This window comes from Eretmochelys imbricata, chromosome 4, assembly GCF_965152235.1.
Source record: "Eretmochelys imbricata isolate rEreImb1 chromosome 4, rEreImb1.hap1, whole genome shotgun sequence".
Classification (NCBI taxonomy): domain Eukaryota; kingdom Metazoa; phylum Chordata; order Testudines; family Cheloniidae; genus Eretmochelys; species Eretmochelys imbricata.
The window spans coordinates 54079501-54097537 of NC_135575.1; the positions used below are offsets into that span (position 1 = coordinate 54079501).

General features: G+C 37.9%; 1 protein-coding gene across 6 annotated transcripts in view; it reads right to left on the minus strand.

Moving 5' to 3' along the window:
• The window catches only part of ELF2 (E74 like ETS transcription factor 2), a 63278-nt gene that overhangs the window by 38055 nt on the left and 7186 nt on the right, over window positions 1-18037 (minus strand). For 4 of the 6 annotated variants that reach the window (XM_077815241.1, XM_077815237.1, XM_077815236.1 and 1 more), the window contains exons 2-4: window positions 13763-13830; window positions 13248-13464; window positions 12020-12185 (exon numbers count right to left, since the gene is read on the minus strand). In XM_077815241.1, the coding sequence (XP_077671367.1) occupies window positions 12020-12185; window positions 13248-13319 (238 nt within the window). In that variant the 5' untranslated portion in view covers window positions 13320-13464; window positions 13763-13830. Of the gene's footprint in view, window positions 1-12019; window positions 12186-13247; window positions 13465-13762; window positions 13831-16253; window positions 16433-18037 lie in introns of all 6 variants that reach the window. The other 2 variants (XM_077815238.1, XM_077815239.1) reach the window with 2 other exon arrangements.

An 18037-nucleotide genomic window follows, 5' to 3' on the forward strand; every position in this document is an offset into this window, starting at 1 on the left:
ATGGGCTCAGGGCTTCTGCCCCATGGAGGGCACTGTGGCTTGGGGCTCCCGGATTCAGCCCCGCTGGGGATACCTAGGATTGGAGCTTCAGCACCACGGGAAGTGCTAGGGCTCAGGCTCTGGGTTTTGGCTGTGGGGGCCCATGGTCCCCCAGAAAGGGTTCATGGACCCCCTGTTAAAAACCGTTGATCAAGACAGTATGTTTTGCTCAAAGCAGCTTCTTTCATACATCTGCCAGCTACACAGGGCCCCATCATGTGTAGAGTAAATGTCCTCCTATGGCTTCCTTTAACTTTTTTAGAAGGGGTCTCTATTCCTTCTATCAAGTTTTTTTTTGTTTGTTTTTTTTTAAATATAGCAGTCACATCAGCCAGAAAGCTCTAGAAAGTCACAAGACCGGCCCTCCTGGGTCAGACCAAAGGTCCATCTAGCCCAGTATCCTGTCTTCCGACAATGCCCAGTGCCAGGTGCTCCAGAGGGAATGAACAGAACAGGTAATCATCAAGTGATACATCCCCTATTACTCATTCTTAGCTTCTGGCAAACAGAGGCTAGGGACACCATTCCTGCCCATCTTGGCAAATAGCCATTGATAGACCTATCCTCCATGAATTTATCTAGTTCTTCTTTGAACCCTGTTATGGTCTTGGCCTTCACAACATCCTCTGGCAAGGAGTTCCACAGGTTGACTATGCTTTGTGTAAAAAAAATACTTCCTTTTATTTGTTTTAAACCTGCTGCCTATTAATTTCATTTGGTGACCCCTAGTTCTTGTGTTATGAGAAGTAGTAAACAACACTTCCTTATCTACTTTCTCTACACCAGTCATGATTTTATAGACCTCAATCATATCTTCCCTTAGCTGTTTCTTTTCCAAGCTGAAAAGTCCCAGTTTTATTAATCTCACCTCAGCCGGAAGCCATTCCATACCCCTAATAATTTTTGTTGCACTTTTCTGAACCTTTTCAAAGTCCAGTATATCTTTTTTGAGAGGGGAGTGACCACACCTGCATAAGTATTCAAGATGTGGGCGTAGCATAGATTTATATAGAGACAACATGATATTTTCTGTCCTTTTACGGAAAGTAAAAAAAATAAAATAAAATCCAAACGCTAAAGTATTTAGGAGAGTTAGCCCCTCAGAGTTTGCATACTGGCAGTGAGGGATCTAGATACTGAAGACCTTTTGTTCATCCATCGGATGACATGAGTCACACAAGGCAATCAGATTCTCTTCTGCACATAGATTATCTATGTATTAGGGGCATTTGAGGTGGACACATCCCCTTAGCAAGCAACCTGCAATACAGCCACATGGTCCTCCATAAAACACTTGTTGAGATGCAGGCCTCAACAGGGGAGGATTATATTGCATACTCTAGTGTCTCACTCACTCCACCAGGAAAGCCTACATGCCTTGTTTTTTCAATTTTCGGATATGTATTAGGGAGGAAAACAATTTAACCTGTTTACATGCTGCTGCTAAACTCAACTCTATGAACCTTTCTGTGCTGAAGAACAGGAAAATGGGCATGCCTACAGAAACTTCCATCTTCAATTAGTGACGTCCACATCTATAACCAACTCTTAAGAAATAATTATTTAGTAGCTAAGTCAATAATAGTTCACATTCCCAATGTGCTATAGGTATATTAATAGATTATTATTAATATTTTACTCTTAAGAACTTCAGAGTAGTAGAAAGCTGGGAAATCATCTCACCAAGATAATCTTTCTTCCAATAAGTAGAGACCTTGTGCTTTTTATACGCCTGTACAATCATCACTTATGCTGGGTCCAGAAACCTGTACAGCCCTCTTGATTAAGGGCCACTTTTATACAAGCAGCCCACCAAACACCAGATGACAGCTCTGAATGCCACCCTGAGCCTCTAGGTATGCTCTAGGAGCTAGCAGCCCTGCCAAGGTCCCACCTTCTAGTAAAAGAAGTCCCTCTAGCTTTAAGCCTTTTTCTACTGAAGCTGAGCCATCACCTTCTCACCTGTGTGGAAGGAAAAGATCCAGGGCAGATGTGGGAAACAATACTCATGTAAATAGAGCAGTACAGAGCATATAGCAGAAGCAGCCCAATGATACACTTCATGTTCGATACGCTGTCCATACAAGTAAAATTCTAGTTATGCCAAAACTACAAGTTTGAAGAAATGTCTACTTTAAAGCTTGAACCCACAACAGACCGCTCCTGGAAGGTGGATTTACAGCAAGTTACGTGGCAAGTAGTGCTTACACAACGAGAATACAATTATCCTGTGTCTGAATACTGTCATCCATAAACAGGAAAAGTAGCTCTTCAGAAAGAAGAGTATTGTGAAGATGCACTGCCTAAATTATAGCCCCATCTATTATCATGCAATGTAGTAAGACTTTGTAGGGGCACAAGCAGGTATGGACTAAAACTTTCACATAATAAAGCCCTGTGATTTCAGCTCAGCCTGGCTGCTTACCAAAACTCTCTCTCCACTACTTGTCCAGTTAGCATTTAGAACACTGATGTATTCATGTAGTTAGATCTAGGGGAAAACAGGGTTCACAGATTGCATTTAAGCACCAGTTCAGCTGTCTTACATAAGAATGGCCATACTGGGTCAGACCCAAAGTCCATCTACCCCAGTATCCTGTCTTCCAACCGCAGCCAATGCCAGGTGCTTCAGAGGGAATTAGCAGAACAGATAATCAAGTGATCTATCCCATCACCTATTCCCAGCTTCTGGCAAACAGAGGCTAGGGACACCATCCCTGCCCATCCTGGCTAATAGCCATTGATGGACCTATCCTCAATTAATTTATCTAGTTCTTTTTTGAACTCTGTTATAGTCTTGACCATTACAACATCTGGCAAAGAGTTCCACAGGTTGACTGTACATTGTGTGAAGAAATACTTCCTTTTGCTTGTTTTAAACAAGCAGCCTACTAATTTAATTTGATTCTTGCTTTCCAAGAACTAGCTCCTTAAAGGAAATGGATCACTGTCCCTTGTAACTCCATAAAATAAGATTTCCTTGTAATAACTAAAACAAGAATGGGCTGTTATACCCTATCCATTACTGTAATATCTGAATAGGTACTCTGCTCCCTATAGTTATGTAAACCTTTACTATGATCCTGCAGCTTGCTATTAATCATGGCCTTAAAATGCAGCTCAACTCTGAAATATGATTATTTAAAATGTATTTTTATAGATCTACTGACTTTAGTGATTAAAGTAAACTGTTTAACTATTTAAGTCCATTTAGTACTGCAGAGCCCACCAAGCTTTGATAGTGAACTGGATTTTATTCTGACTCATGCATCAATTGTTAAATAAGTTCCAAATAAAGAAAAAATGCTGCTGTGTGTTCACCTATGAAATACTGTGGGACTCAAGGGATAGGATGCAACTTGGACAGACAGTATGAAATTGGATAGGTATAGTAAAAATTTGGCTTGCAGAATTTTATTTTATTTTTTTTTAAATACACACAGGTAGCAGTACTGCCTGAACCAGAAAGAACATAACTTGACTTTTCAGATCCCAAGTGGAGTCTTCAGTATTTAAACAACAAGCTTATGCCCCAAACTTTGACTGCCCCACAATGCTATTTTTGCAGTTCTATGCTGGAGAAAGACTATTTGAACAGGAAGACGCTGCTCAGCAAGAGGAACTATTAACAGAGAGCTCTAAGGCAGACATGTTATGTTCTATTCCAAAAGCTTCCTTAGAGTATCCTTGTAGGCTTTAGATTCCAAAAGTTGACTGTTTAACAATGGTGAAGTACCACAAGGACAACTGTCGGGGCTGCTTCTTCCTGACATAGAAACAAGATCTAAAAGTTACATTGGTTATGTTGCTCCCTTCAACTCCCATTTTAATTTACAACATGATTTGAGTAGTCCTATCACAAACAGACATTTGAATGCAGGAGTTTCAGGCTTTTCCATTTCTTCTAAGCAGTTTGAATTCAATTTGCGAGTTGAGGGGATATCTTCCAAGTTAGAATTATCTGAATTTAAGGTCTAGCATTTCAAAACCTATACAGACCTAGTAGAAAAGACTACAAGAAATCATATTCTCAGCCATAGAATGGCACATAGTTTAATTTTCCATCCCTGAATACTTCTGAAATTAGCTTTTCAAGTCATTGCGGACACATGTTGCCAGGTCAAAAGACAAACCCCGGACCTGTAAAAGGGATAAAAAGAACCCTTACAGGACTGCTCCTATAAGTGCATTTCAAAGAGATGAAAAGGTGCAGATATAACTATGGCACCCAATGTCTTACTAGACTATTGCTTGTTATTTTCTCAAGGAAGGAAACACACCAGAGTTGCATGGCAGAAGATGGCATCAAAGATTTCAGTTTTAAGGGATGCCTGCTGTTTATGAACTGAGAAAAGAGAATTCACCAGTGCATCCATCACTCTTTGGTTAGTATAACTGAAGGTGTAGAATGAACAATTTAATCCCCATTTTCTTATTTGTAGATATAGAGATAGAATTTATGTTCTAAATAACTTGTGTATATACTAGGGTTGTTAAGCAATTAAAAAAATCAATTGCAATTAATCACGCTTTTAAACAATATTTACATATTTTTGGATGTTTTCTATATTTTCAAATATATTGATTTCAGTTACAACAGAATAAAAGTTGTACAGTGCTCACTTTATATTCATTTTTTATTACAAATATTTGCACTGTAAAAAAAACAAAATAGTATTTTTCAATTCACCTAATACAAGGACTGTACTGCAATCTCTTTATCATGAAAGTTGAACTTACAAATGTAGAAATATGTACCAAAAAATAACTGCATTCAAAAATAAAACAATGTAAAACTTTAGCGCCTACAAGTCCACTCAGTCCTACTTCAGCCAAATCGCTCAGACAAACAAGTTTGCTTACAATTTGCAGGAGATAATGCTGCCTGCTTTTTATTTACGTCACCTGAAAGTGAGAACAGGTGTTCGCATGGCACTGTTGTAGTGGCATTGCAAGATATTTACGTGCCAGATGCGCTAAAGATTTATGTCACTTCATGCTTCAATCACCATTCCAGAGGACATGCATCCATGCTGATGACGGGTTCTGCTTGATAACGATACAAAGCAGAGCAGACCAAAGCATGTTCATTTTCATCATCTAAGTCAGATGCCACCAATAGAAGGTGGAGTTTCTTTTTTGGTGGTTCATGTTCTGTAGTTTCCGCATCTGAGTATTGCTCTTTTAAGACTTCTGAAAGCATGCTCCACACCTCGTCCCTTTCAGATTTTGGACAGCACTTCAGATTCTGAAACCTTGGGTTGAGTGCTGTAGCTATCTTTAGAAATCAGATATTGGAACCTTCTTTGTGTTTTGTCAAATCTGCAGTGAAAGTGTTCTTAAAACAAACATGTGTTGGGTCATCATCAGAGACTGCTATAACATGAAATATGTGGCAGAATGTGGGTAAAACAGAGCAGGAGACATACAATTCTCCCCCAATGAGTTCAGTCACAAATTTAATTAATGCATTTTTTTTTTAACGAGCATCATCAACATAGAAGCATGTCCTGTGAAATGGTGGCCAAAGCATGAAGGGGCATATGCTAAACATTCGTATCTGGCACTTAAATACCTTGCAATGCTGGCTATAAAAGTGCCATGCGAACGCCTGTTCTCACTTTCAGGTGACAGTGTAAATAAGAAGCAGGCAGCAGTATCTCCCGTAAATGTAAACAAACTTGTTTGTCTTAGCAATTGGCTGAACAAGAAGTAGGACTGAGTGGACTTGTAGGCTCTAAAGTTTTACATTTTGTTTTGTTTTTGAGTGCAAATTATGTAACAACAACAAAAATCTACATTTTTAAGCTGCACTTTCACAATAAAAAGATTGCACTACAGTAATTGTATGAGGTGAATTGAAAAATACTATTTCTCTTGTTTATCATTTTTACAGTGGAAATATTTGTAATAAAAAAATATAAAGTGACTACTGTACATTTTGTATTTGTGTTGTAAAAGAAATCAATATAATTGAAAATGTAGAAAAACATCCAAAATATTTAATAAATTTCAATTGGTATTCTATTGTTTAACAGTGCGATTAGTTACAATTAATTTTTTTGAGTTAATCACGTGAGTTAACTGTGATTAATCGACAGCCCTAGTATATACATATGATGTGCAGTTTGGGAAAATGGGAACTTAGGCCAGTGCTGCTGGAGCATTAAGTGTTCAAAATATATTTTTTTAAATTCAAGTTTCAAAAATTAGTTCTTAATCCCCTCTTACGTTAAAACATAATAAAAGTTTGATTTATTCATTAAAATAGATATACCATCTTTTAGCCACAGTTTTTAGATAAACAGAAAAAGTTTTGTAAAGTACTACATTTTTGCTCCCTGATGAAGGGGTAGTAACTGATATTAACTTTGCTCGAAAGAGCTGAGTGCTTAAGCAATTTTGTAGAGCTAACAACTGGACAGCCTCGTCAGCGCTTAGATCTTCCACAACAAGCAACACTCGGTATATTTTTTAAACTATTCTCAGTCAATTCCAGGAAACAGTATTTTCCTACTCTGTCCGAATTCTGTCAATGGGATACATCTCAACCACTAATTCTAAAGGGTTAAGGAAGCAAATGTTTCCTGAAAATGTAGGCCAGATGTCCACATTAGAGTCCTGCTAGTAACACAGCTTAATCAAATGTCTGGACAGAATGGAGGATAATGTACTGTTTTATCTTGTCTCCTCCTCTTCTTCCCCCTCCCCCAAAAAATCAATTCTAATCCAACTACAAGGTTTAAACCTAATTTAATGTTCAGTGCTAAGCATACAATGTATCAAAACTAATGCAGACATATCCAGACCACTGTAATACTGCTTGGAGGCTCAGAGTCAGAAAGATCAAAAGTAGCATTTTTAATTAAAATGGAAAAAGGTCTAGGAACACAAACAGGTAAAAACAATTAAAGACTTGAAGTGCATGTACAGAATTGGTTCCCACAGCAGTAGTAGTGTATGTAGTAATCTGAAATTTCATCTGTGAGAGAGAGAGAGAATTTGTTTTAAAATAAACAGTTTAATGTATTATATTGTATAAAGGGATGGGGAGTTCTAAGCTTTACTCCACTGTTTACTATTCCCCCCACACTTTTTAAGGATAACCATGAGCATTTATATGATAACTTTAAATAACTAATCTTCCTATCTAGCTTAATTTCTAAATAAATTATAAACAAACATACCAGCATCGTTGTCTTTCTAGCTCAATATTTTTGATCACATGGTAATCTTGGAGCGGCTCCTTTGCAGATCCCAGTTTTTCAGGTAGGTCTTCTACCTCCCATGGCAACAATATTTTTAAAATTAAAACAGATACTCACTTTTTGCCACAAGGAGGATTTCTGATGGAATGCCAAAAGCAAAAAGGAGTTGTCATAGTTCACAATGAAGTCAAATGAAATCTCAACTTCTCTTTAAAAAAAAAGTTGGGTTTCCTCTTGATTGTGATCTGATTGTTCTGTAAAATCTCAAACCTGTACTCGCTTATTTTCGCACATTTAAAAACAACAAACAAAAAACAAAAAAACTGCATGCATACAACTGATTAGTAGATTTTTGTCTTGAATTACCTGAAACACGATACATATTAAGTATCAACATGTTCTTAAAAAGAAAAGGAGTACTTGTGGCACCTTAGAGACTAACCAATTTATTTGAGCATAAGTTTTCGTGAGCTACAGCTCACTTCATCTGTAGCTCACGAAAGCTTATGCTCAAATAAATTGGTTAGTCTCTAAGGTGCCACAAGTACGCCTTTTCTTTTTGCGAATACAGACTAACATGGCTGTTACTCTGAAACCTGTCAATATGTTCTTCGTTTACCTAGTCTTTGAAAAGGACTGAGAATAAACATTTTCTTTATTCATTAGAGCAATATTTTTCAAAATAGCTTATTTAGTTTACTGCACAGCAAAAGGTATTTTAAACACAACCTGACACGGTTTCTGAAGACTCAACATGCAATAGCAAACAAATCAGTGCTGACAATATTTTCATGTTAGCATGATCAAACAAGGTTCAACAAAATAATAAAGCAACTTTCCTGAAGTATTCCCAGAGATTTTCTGTTGTTGTATTTTTGAAATAGCATTATTTTAGTGTTTTATCTTTACTTAGGACTGTCATAACAGTGTGGCATTTTACCAAGCATCCAGTATACCAAAAGAAATTTAGTGATGTTACATGAATATAAACCTACTTCAGCAATGCAAGAATGGTAAATTAAGTTTGGGTGTTCTACTGTTACTAAGTCTCAGACTTAGTCATAGCCATATAATTATCAACATTCAAAATATATGTACAATCAGCAAAGAGATTTAGGTAAACTTTATTTCAGAGAGTGGCTACATTTTCTTAAATGGAAACACCTTCTGCTCCTACTAAGGGTGAACTGCAAAGGTTTTGCTGAAGGGTATACAGTTTAACAGTAACCACCACTGCATTTTAACAAAACTTTAAGACAGCAATGTCTACACTGCAGCTGGGAGTGTGCCTACCAGCCAAGGGTAGAGAGACACGCTAGATCAGGGGTCGACAACCTGCGGCACGCGAGCCGATTTTTACTGGTACGCTGCTGCCAGCTGTGGTGCCAGCTGCCGGCTCCGCTCAGCCCATTGCTGGCCTGGGTGAACGGAACCCCAGGCCGGCAGCAGACTGAGTGGGGCCAGCGGCCAGGACCCCGGCTGGCAGGAGCCGGTGGACAGAACCCCAGATCATCAGCGGGCTGAGCCACTGCCGCTGGTCTGGGGTTCTGTCTGCCGGCCCTGCTCACCTCGCTGCTGGTCTGGGGTTCCAGCCACCCGGCCCCCTGCCAACCGGGGTCCAGGCCTCCGGCCCTGCTCAGCCCTCCTGCTGGCTTGGGGTACCGGCAGCCAGCCCAGCGCTCTGCAGACCTTATCAAAAATTACACTACAATTATCTTAAAAACTTGAAAACTTAAAAACTTTGTATATTACAGTAATTGTTAAAAAAATGTATAATGTTAATAAATACATAGGTTTGATGACACAAAAGTAGTTGTACTTATGTGCCTGTGCTTAATTTGTGTTTTTGATGATTTACCTTCAAAAAAAAAAAAAAAAAAAAAATCTTGCATGTCTCACACCCCCAGAAAGGGCATCTCGCACCACCCACAGGGGGTGCGTGCACCCGAGGTTTAGTGCAGTGGTTCTTAACTGATAAGATCTGCATTTTAATTTAATTTTAAAAGAAGCTTCTTAAACATTTTAAAAACCTTGTTTACTTTACATACAACAATAGTTTAGTTATATAATGTATAGACTCATAGAGAGAGACCTTCTAAAAACGTTAAAATGTAGTACTGGCCCGCGAAACCTTAAATTAGAGTGAATAAATGAAGACTCGGCACACCACTTCTGAAAGGTTGCCAACCCCTGCGCTAGATCTATTTGAACCAGTGTGCTAAAAATAGCATACCTGGGTGGCTAAAGCATGTCCTGCAATGTCTACGCTGCTGTTTTTAAGCGCACTAGCTCAAGCAGAGCTAGCTTGTGTCAATCTATCTGAACTGGGAGGCATGCTCTCAGTGGCAGCAAAGCCATACCCTGTGAGTCTAAAGAAATTGGATTGTAGGCTCCCAGGTTCCTCCACTAGAGTGGCATCACATCTATGGTAAATATAAGTTAAGTCAATCTAAGCCCTACTTTCTGGCTTTGGAAGCTTACATAAAGCACCCACTGACTTCAGTGGAAATGCCATGTGTGCATAAAATTTAACCCTCAGCTACTTTCTTATGGTGTTCTTGAGGGCTGAAATTTTTCTACTCTCAGTCAACTGGTGGATATTTCTGGAATGTTCAGAAAAATGTCATTTGAGCTGTTCTTAAATTTTTCAAGAGTATGAAATCCATGGCCCTTTTAAAAAAATGAAGATGCTTTTTTGGTTGTTGTTTTTTTTTTAATACCCTGATGATTTATGCTGGTCATGGATGGAATCCTCAATAAGAATTAGTATCTGATGTTTAAAGAAACTTGGTATGACCAAAATAAAAACAAACAAACAAACAAACAAACCCAACCCGTACTGCTAGCATTAACTGACAGTTAAGTACTACGGATTTCCATTCTTATGCTTTGTTTAGTCGAGTCAGTACTTATTTGAATCACATTCTTCAAATTCATCAAAAGCACAGTCCTTGATGACTTTTTGCTAGAATAAGCCCGCACCACAGGCTGTGATAGTACAACTGGCGCTGCACTGACAGACACGAGGGTCCACACAAGCAGATCTGATGCCTGTAGCCTTTGTCTTGTAACCATTCTTCACTACATGGTACACAAGGTATAAACTTCAAATTCTCTCTCAACGTTACAAGTCCATTGTGTAAACCTTACCCTTAACCAACCCATTATATTTGGTAAAAAGGAGATTGTCCCATATCACTGAAAACAAGGAATTTGTGTTTTAATTATATGCTTGTGAATAGATTAGTTTCGAAGTGGTTCAGAGCTTTTAGGATATTCTGTGCTATTTACATCCTGTGTTACCCTACAGAAGTCAATGAATTGCAGTGGGTTGGAATCTAGCCCACTGATTACATTAGGCACTCAGATACCACAGTGAGTACTACAGAAATACTTACAGACAAGTATATAATATTCAGTAGTGCAGTTGTATAATGAAATGTGAACTTAATGCAATGTTTAATTTTAAAGCCTGTATGAATTTTAAATATTGATTTTCTATCCTCTAGTACCAACACCCACAGTTGACTAGTAAGATGACAAAACAAGTTCATTATACAGTGGATTCCAAAGCTGTACAAGTGATTTCTGTTAAACTTTACTCCTACAGCATTATGTTTAATTTTATCCAAAGAACTACTGTATATTTAATGGTCAACATATCACTGAGCAGTCTTCTTTGAGAAGTTTAAATAATTTCCACACATTAGTAAGAAATACATTTGAAACATTAAGTTATTTGAAGTCTGCTCAGGCTAAATTATTCTGTCAATTTATAATACCTGAAGTTTTATGTCTAGTGTGAAAAGTCAAACCACAATATTTGTACTCCTGGTTCAAGTACATCAGCATAACTTAATCACATGATCCTTGGGAAGCCAACATGTACTCTTTCTTCTACTCTTTAAATTAGTATTATAGACTAACTGCTGCTGTCGTCTAACAAGTGCTTTCCTTGTTATTTAATGTATTGTGTTTATCATTTAGATGCCTGCTTTATCATTCAGTTTTGTACACAATACCGGTCACCAACTCCTGCAAGCAGCTATTTTCCACTCAAAGCCCCAAATACTATCCCCTGCACAAAAACATTCCCAAGGTTACAGCTTACTGCATCTCACTAGTTACTCTTACAGGTTACCACCTTTGGTTTACCCTTCTTCCACTGCAGCAAGTTTCCCAGGCCCTGCACACCAGTATTCTGAAAGAAGTACCTACACTTACCTTAACATTGGATGTGTAATATGCCTAACAGAAAAGATTAAATGACAACTATACTTAACAGATTTTCTTTACATAACTTTGTTAAACTTGTATGTCTTGACTTAATTACATGAATTAAATGTTGAGGAAGCTATTGTAAATATTAACATCAAGTTACAATCATTGGCCTATATGCATTTTAATGGGCTGATGCGCCCTTTGGAGCAGTTGCCTGAGGGAACTAAGGCCCAGATTCTCAAAAGGTATTTATGTATCTAACGCCTACAGATTTCACTGGAAGTTAGTGAGTAAATATCTTTGCACATCTGGGTATAAGTAACTCTGCTTTTACTGAACTACTTTAACATCAGGGTCCTAAGTTTATTCCCTCTTAAGTTAATGGAAAGACTTCTATTGACTTTAATGGGAACTGCATAGGACCCCAGGTCAGGATCTCTTCTTGTGGGTGAATATAAAGTCACATTCTTCCGGGAGTGCTCGCCCTGAACTCATGGGAGGAGAGGGAGAAGAAAAGTTCATTAAAAACATTTAAAAAAAAAAAAGTCTACCTGTTTCCACAGTTTCAGTCTCAATTTCTTGTTCCTCTGCTACATCTTGCATCAGATAAGTTTCATCATCATAAACCAGGACTTGAGCGGCATAACCCTGCTCTAGTCTCGCACTAGGAACTGGTTCCACAATCACTGCTGGGTATTCAGAGACTGGCTTATTTTCCTATAGGGAGAGAAAAAGTCTTAAATATTGAACCACCAAATCTAAACTAATGCCTTCCCCTTCTTTTCTATTGTTTTTTTTTATATATATTTTGTGGAATACCAATACAAAATATTTGTAAAAAGTTATTTTTTGTGGAAGTTAAGGTAAAACTTTTAAAACAAAATTAAAAATAAAGGACTTATCGTAAAAGAAGAGATACTACCAAATCATAACTTGTTTTATATTTAAAGCCAGACGATAACAGCAGAGTTTTAAAATATTTCTATTGTGACAATAAATTTATTTTCCATGAGAATGTTGGCAGAGTGTGTTACGTTTTCCAGTAAAAAAATTCAGATATGAGAAGTAATTCTCTCTCTCCAATGAAATAATTTACATGAATCAGTTTTAGACACGATATTTCCTTTCTGGTAATGTACTTGTTACACCACAGGGTCTTTGGTCCCTATCTTGCAAACACATATTCGCATGCTTACCTTTATGCATCTGAGTGGTCACAATGAAGTCAACTGAACTACTCAGATGTTTAGAGGTAGGAACATATAGAAGTGTTACATACTTAAATCCTGAACCTGCGAACATACTTAATGAGCCAAATTCTTCTTAGTGGTGGGGCACAGGTATAACTGAGTGGAAAATCTGATTAATTATGAACACTATACACAAAGTTATTGCGAGCCATATGACAGTAACACACCTCATTGCTTAACAATACAAAATATGATGATTTAAAAAGTCTTTGGAGCTGGCTAATTTTAAAAGCCCTGGTCTTCTCTCTTTATATTATACAAATATCAAATTGGAACCCAAAACCCTGTTTAAACTTTTAAAAATGCATTTTATATACAATTCTGCAGTTTAGCAGACAGTACAACTCTCCATTTCTTCTCTGTGATAAGAGAATATCTAATAAAGGTTACTTTTAAAATTGACTGATATCCTGCACTCTTCAGCAACTACTAACCTATTTTACAAAGCAAGTTTACAGTAACCCTTGTTTTTTATATTCAGAGTGATATGAAGTTTGTAGGCAAATAAGTTCTATACAGATTTTCTAACCTCCTGATTTTCTACTCCACTGTTGTCAAACTCCAGGCCAGAACCTCCACTGTCAACCACTGCTGATGTCATGGTGCATTCCTTGGAGGAGCTTTGAAAGTTGTTAGTGATCCCAAAGACAGTAATGCTGAAAACTTGAGGTACCAGAGGCTTAAATTCAGTATCCAAGTAGCATGTATCCAGAACACCAGGTTTTTCGTACTGCTAATCAGAGATGCTGAAAAACAAAACGATTTGAGAGAAAGGTATAAAAAAGGAAAATACAAGTTTTGTAAATTCTCAGTTTTGCATTGTTTAAATTTACATTCAGTGCCTTTAAATTGTTACTACTCTCTTCATCAAGAGAGCACCAGCGAGCACTCTACTTCAGACACAATGCACTGATCTTGATAGTTCAACACTCTGAACAAGTAGTCATTTACCATCACACACACAACAGTATTTCCATACCAGCTTTTAATGCTGAGGGAATAAAGTTTAGTTACCTGGAAATTGACAAATAGTTTTACATTTACCTTAGCTATATGCCATCATGTGCCAGCAATGCCCCTCTGCCATGTACACTGGCCAAACCGGACAGTCTCTACGCAAAAGAATAAAATGGACACAAATCTGATATCAGGAATCATAACATTCAAAAACCAGTAGGAGAACACATCAACCTCTCTGGCCACTCAGTAAAAGACTTAAGGGTGGCAATTTTGTAACAGAAAAGTTTCAAAAACAGACTCCAACGAGAAACTGCTGAGCTTGAATTAATATGCAAACTAGATACCATTAACTTGGGTTTGAATAGAGACTGGGAGTGGCTGGGTCATTACACATATTGAATCTATTTCCCTATGTTAAGTATCCTCACACCTTCTTGTCAACTGTCTAAATGGGCCATCTTGATCATCACTACAAAAGTTTTTTTTCTCCTGCTGATAATAGCTCATCTTAATTAGCCTCTAACAGTTTGTATGGCAACTTCCGCCTTCTCCGTATGTATACATATATCTTCTTACTATATGTTCCTTTCTATGCATCCGATGAAGTGGGCTGTAGCCCATGGAAGTTTATGCTCTAATCAATTCGTTAGTCTCTAAGGTGCCACAAGTACTCCTGTTCTTCTTAACTGTTCACTGTCACTGTCCCTGTCCTTAGCACAACGGAAACATTCTCTCCTTGAAAACCAGAGGTTCAATTCTTTTGGGGCTACTTGTATGCATCCAATCAAATATAGTTTTAAAAAGTTAATTTATGGGACAAGTAACTGTCAGAACAAATATTTAATAAGATTTTTCTATATTACTCTTTTTCTTTATTGTTTCCCAATACAATAGGGAAGGAAGGAAAGGAAGACGTAAGGTGAACTGATTTTGTAGAAAATGTTGTGATTTTGTTACATGATTTTGGGAAGGAAGCAAATATATCCTATTGCTCTGGAAAGTTTTAAGAGATGATTTATGACTTCAGTAAATACCGTGGTCCAAATCCTCTGGTTTGGCTAACCTATGCTGATCATAAATCAAGATGAACAAAGTGGTCTGAAGACATTTTTACAGTCCCTAGATTCTGAGGCTGGTCCACTTCCCAGTGCAAGGTAGAATAGCATTCAGGCTACTTATTTTACCATGTGTCAGCTCCCAATAGCATTTACTAGCAATTCCTCCATGTCAGGGGCTACAAGGAGGAATGACTCTATTCCACCTGGGAATTCTCTTATGCAGCTGGAATCCTCCAGTGGATGGAGCCACTGGATTTAGTGTTGCCTTGTATTACCCAAGTGATACAAAGAAGCCCTATCACTCTACAGAGCTCGGTCTAGTGTGTGTGTTTCCCTTAAATTATTGTGATAATCAAACCCTTACTAAATACATCAATAAAATTCTCTGACATGGGAAGAACACAGACTGCCTGGTTAGGAAAATGGATCTTACCAAGTCATCAAACCATTTAATCTCTCACAGAAGACACATCTGACAGCATTAAAATTAAGGAATTACCAACTCCCACCACTTATTAATATCAGTACAACATTTTTAAAGATTGGTAGTGAGCAATTAAGGGAATTAATGATAGGTAAGGAACATGGTATTCAGGTGCAATTACATCTCAAATGGAGTATGAGAATTTTTTTAAGTGTCTCTGAAGAAGTGACTAGATTAAAAATAGGATTCAGAGGTCATTTGACATGGATTGCATCAATTTTTGAGTATTTAAGGTTATGTCTATGTGGAGGATTTGCTCACTCTACTGTTGTTGCTCTAGAGCCAATGCATCTGCAGAGATCACTAGCAACAACAGAAGCACTAGTCTCAACTGGTCAGAGTTTTTAGAACTGTGTCACCTAACTAGGCTCAGAAAGGGTCCAGATGATAACAGAAGTAAAGACACCAGTGAGTGGGTCTACATAAGTGGAGCACTGGTTTGCCTCATTAATATTCACCAAGTACTGATACGGGGGAGAGGCAAATATATAACATATTAGAGTCTAGATAGTTATCTGAGATACTCAGCAGGAAGGCAGATATCTCAATTTTTTAAAAAATGTTTCCAATTTTGCAAACTTTATCATCAGGACAGGTTTTTTGGTTCTGGGCTTTTTTAAAAAAAATTCTCTATATATAATTATGTTCTTCTCACTGATATTTATCAGAGACTAGTCCCTAGCTGTGAAAAAATTAATTTACACAAATGCAGTGCTCAAACAGGTGTATAGTACTTGGTCATGTCAACACCTGATAAGGTATGAAAGAAGAAATATACTTACTAACTTCTACTAACAACATTTTTTGGCTTTAATACAGTTAAATACTAAATTACTCCTAAACATAAATTAATGCATTAGCCTTAACATATGTTTCCAGGAATATTGTAGATGGGAAGATGTAAAGACAGAAGGAACCACCAGATCATCTGACCTCCTTTCTGGATTTTTCCCTAAATGGACAGTGAACTTGAAAAAAAAAAAAAAAAAAACATGCCTCAAATTTTTTCACCTACTGTAGTAACAATACCTACTATTACTATAATTTTTTAAAATGTTCAATGTTTGATTTGTACATTTGACAGCACACTGCGCATAGTCAGTTTCACTGGTTCCCTGGATAGTCAGCCTTTTCTTTGGTGAAGAAGAAGTGAACCTCCAACACATAAGCAGTATCCACTGGAGCCATGCACATCTCTTCACCACCCAGGTTCTGTGAATATAAAAAGTGCCATGTCCTCACATGTCTTTCAGCTCCTTCACTATTTAGAAATCCTTAACTGAAAATTTTGAAAAAAAGTGGCCAAAGTGGATGAAGAGTAGATCCATTAACACGGTCCTCTAGGAGAGCCACATTTACCAGGTAAACAACCATTTTTAGCTTTTCTAGAATTTCCTGTATGGATCCACACTTGGGAGATTAACAAGCAATAGCGACCCTCAAGGAGGGGTCTGAGTTTGAAATTGATTGATCTGGGCATCAGATCAAAAGGCCAAATTGAGGAAGTAATGCCATGTAAAGGTATATACAGAGCACCAAGTAGAAACTTTGCATATTTCAAATGACACATGCACCATGAGGACATGCCATAAATCTAGTTATTTATATTAATATAGTGCCTAGAAATCCCAGTCATGGACCAAAACCCCAGTGCTGACGGTACTGTAATCCCCCAAAGGTGGCTGAACAGCTGCCAAGTTCTAGCAATCAGGAATACATAGATAAATTTGGACAATGTACACTGACATACTGACCCCAGTCTTTTCCTTCTATGGCACAAGTAGTCTGGGGGACTTCTAGATTGGTTTGGTCCTATTTAAATAACTAGGGTCCTTCTTAAAATGCACCTAACCTGGCTGTCAATGAGGTGAAGGAGAAACAGGAAGAAATGGCAATGGCCTGAGCGTGATGGTCTTTGGTTTCCATCTCAATGAGAAATTCAAGGGGAAGACACAGGACCACCTTATTCTTACTGAACACAGTGTACACATCAGGCCCTGGATCTCACTAGCCCTTTGCTGGGTTAATTTATAGGTATGATGAATGCCATCTTCAGAGAAACAGTCGGGAGAATAGTGAATGAACAGTCAGGTTGATAAACAGATCTGACTGTTTTAAATCAAGTAGAAAGACCAAAATTAAGAGAATACAGGACTGTTGCATATCTATCCATTTCTGAGCTGCCCTGGTGAAGATTTTTTCCATTTCATTAAGACAAATTTTCTTGTAGAACACTTCTTGCTTTTCAATAGAATTTTTGGACCTCAACAGAACACTCAGTCTCGTGACCCCACCAGTTCAGAAACTGAACTGTCAGCCTGCGACTATGGCTCCAAGAATAGAATCTCATTCCAACCCTGAGATAAAAGATCCGGTAGACTGGGAAGCAGGACTTAAAGCTCCAATATAAGTTCCACAAAGTTAGAGAACTCAGACTGTCAAGCCCAGGACAGGGATATTAACAACATAAAACTCTGTCCTGTTTGGCTTTCTGAACAATAAAGGTCAGAGGGAATGTGCAGAGCAACTATTGTCCTCCACATAGGAGAAAGGCACCCATTAGAGATGCTGGATCCTGCCTATCCCTGAAACAAAGATGGGGGCATTTAGGTATTTTCCTAGCTGGTTTACAAATCTAATTGAGGCCCTGCCCCATTTACAGAACATATAACAAACAACTAATTTATGAAAACTCATCCCCTAGATTATAATTTCTGCTCTTGATGGAGAACTATCAAGGTGATCAGATAGTGATTATCTGCCTCCCAAATCAAAATCACTGGGGACGGCTGCTACTAAAGACCCTAGAGTCACATG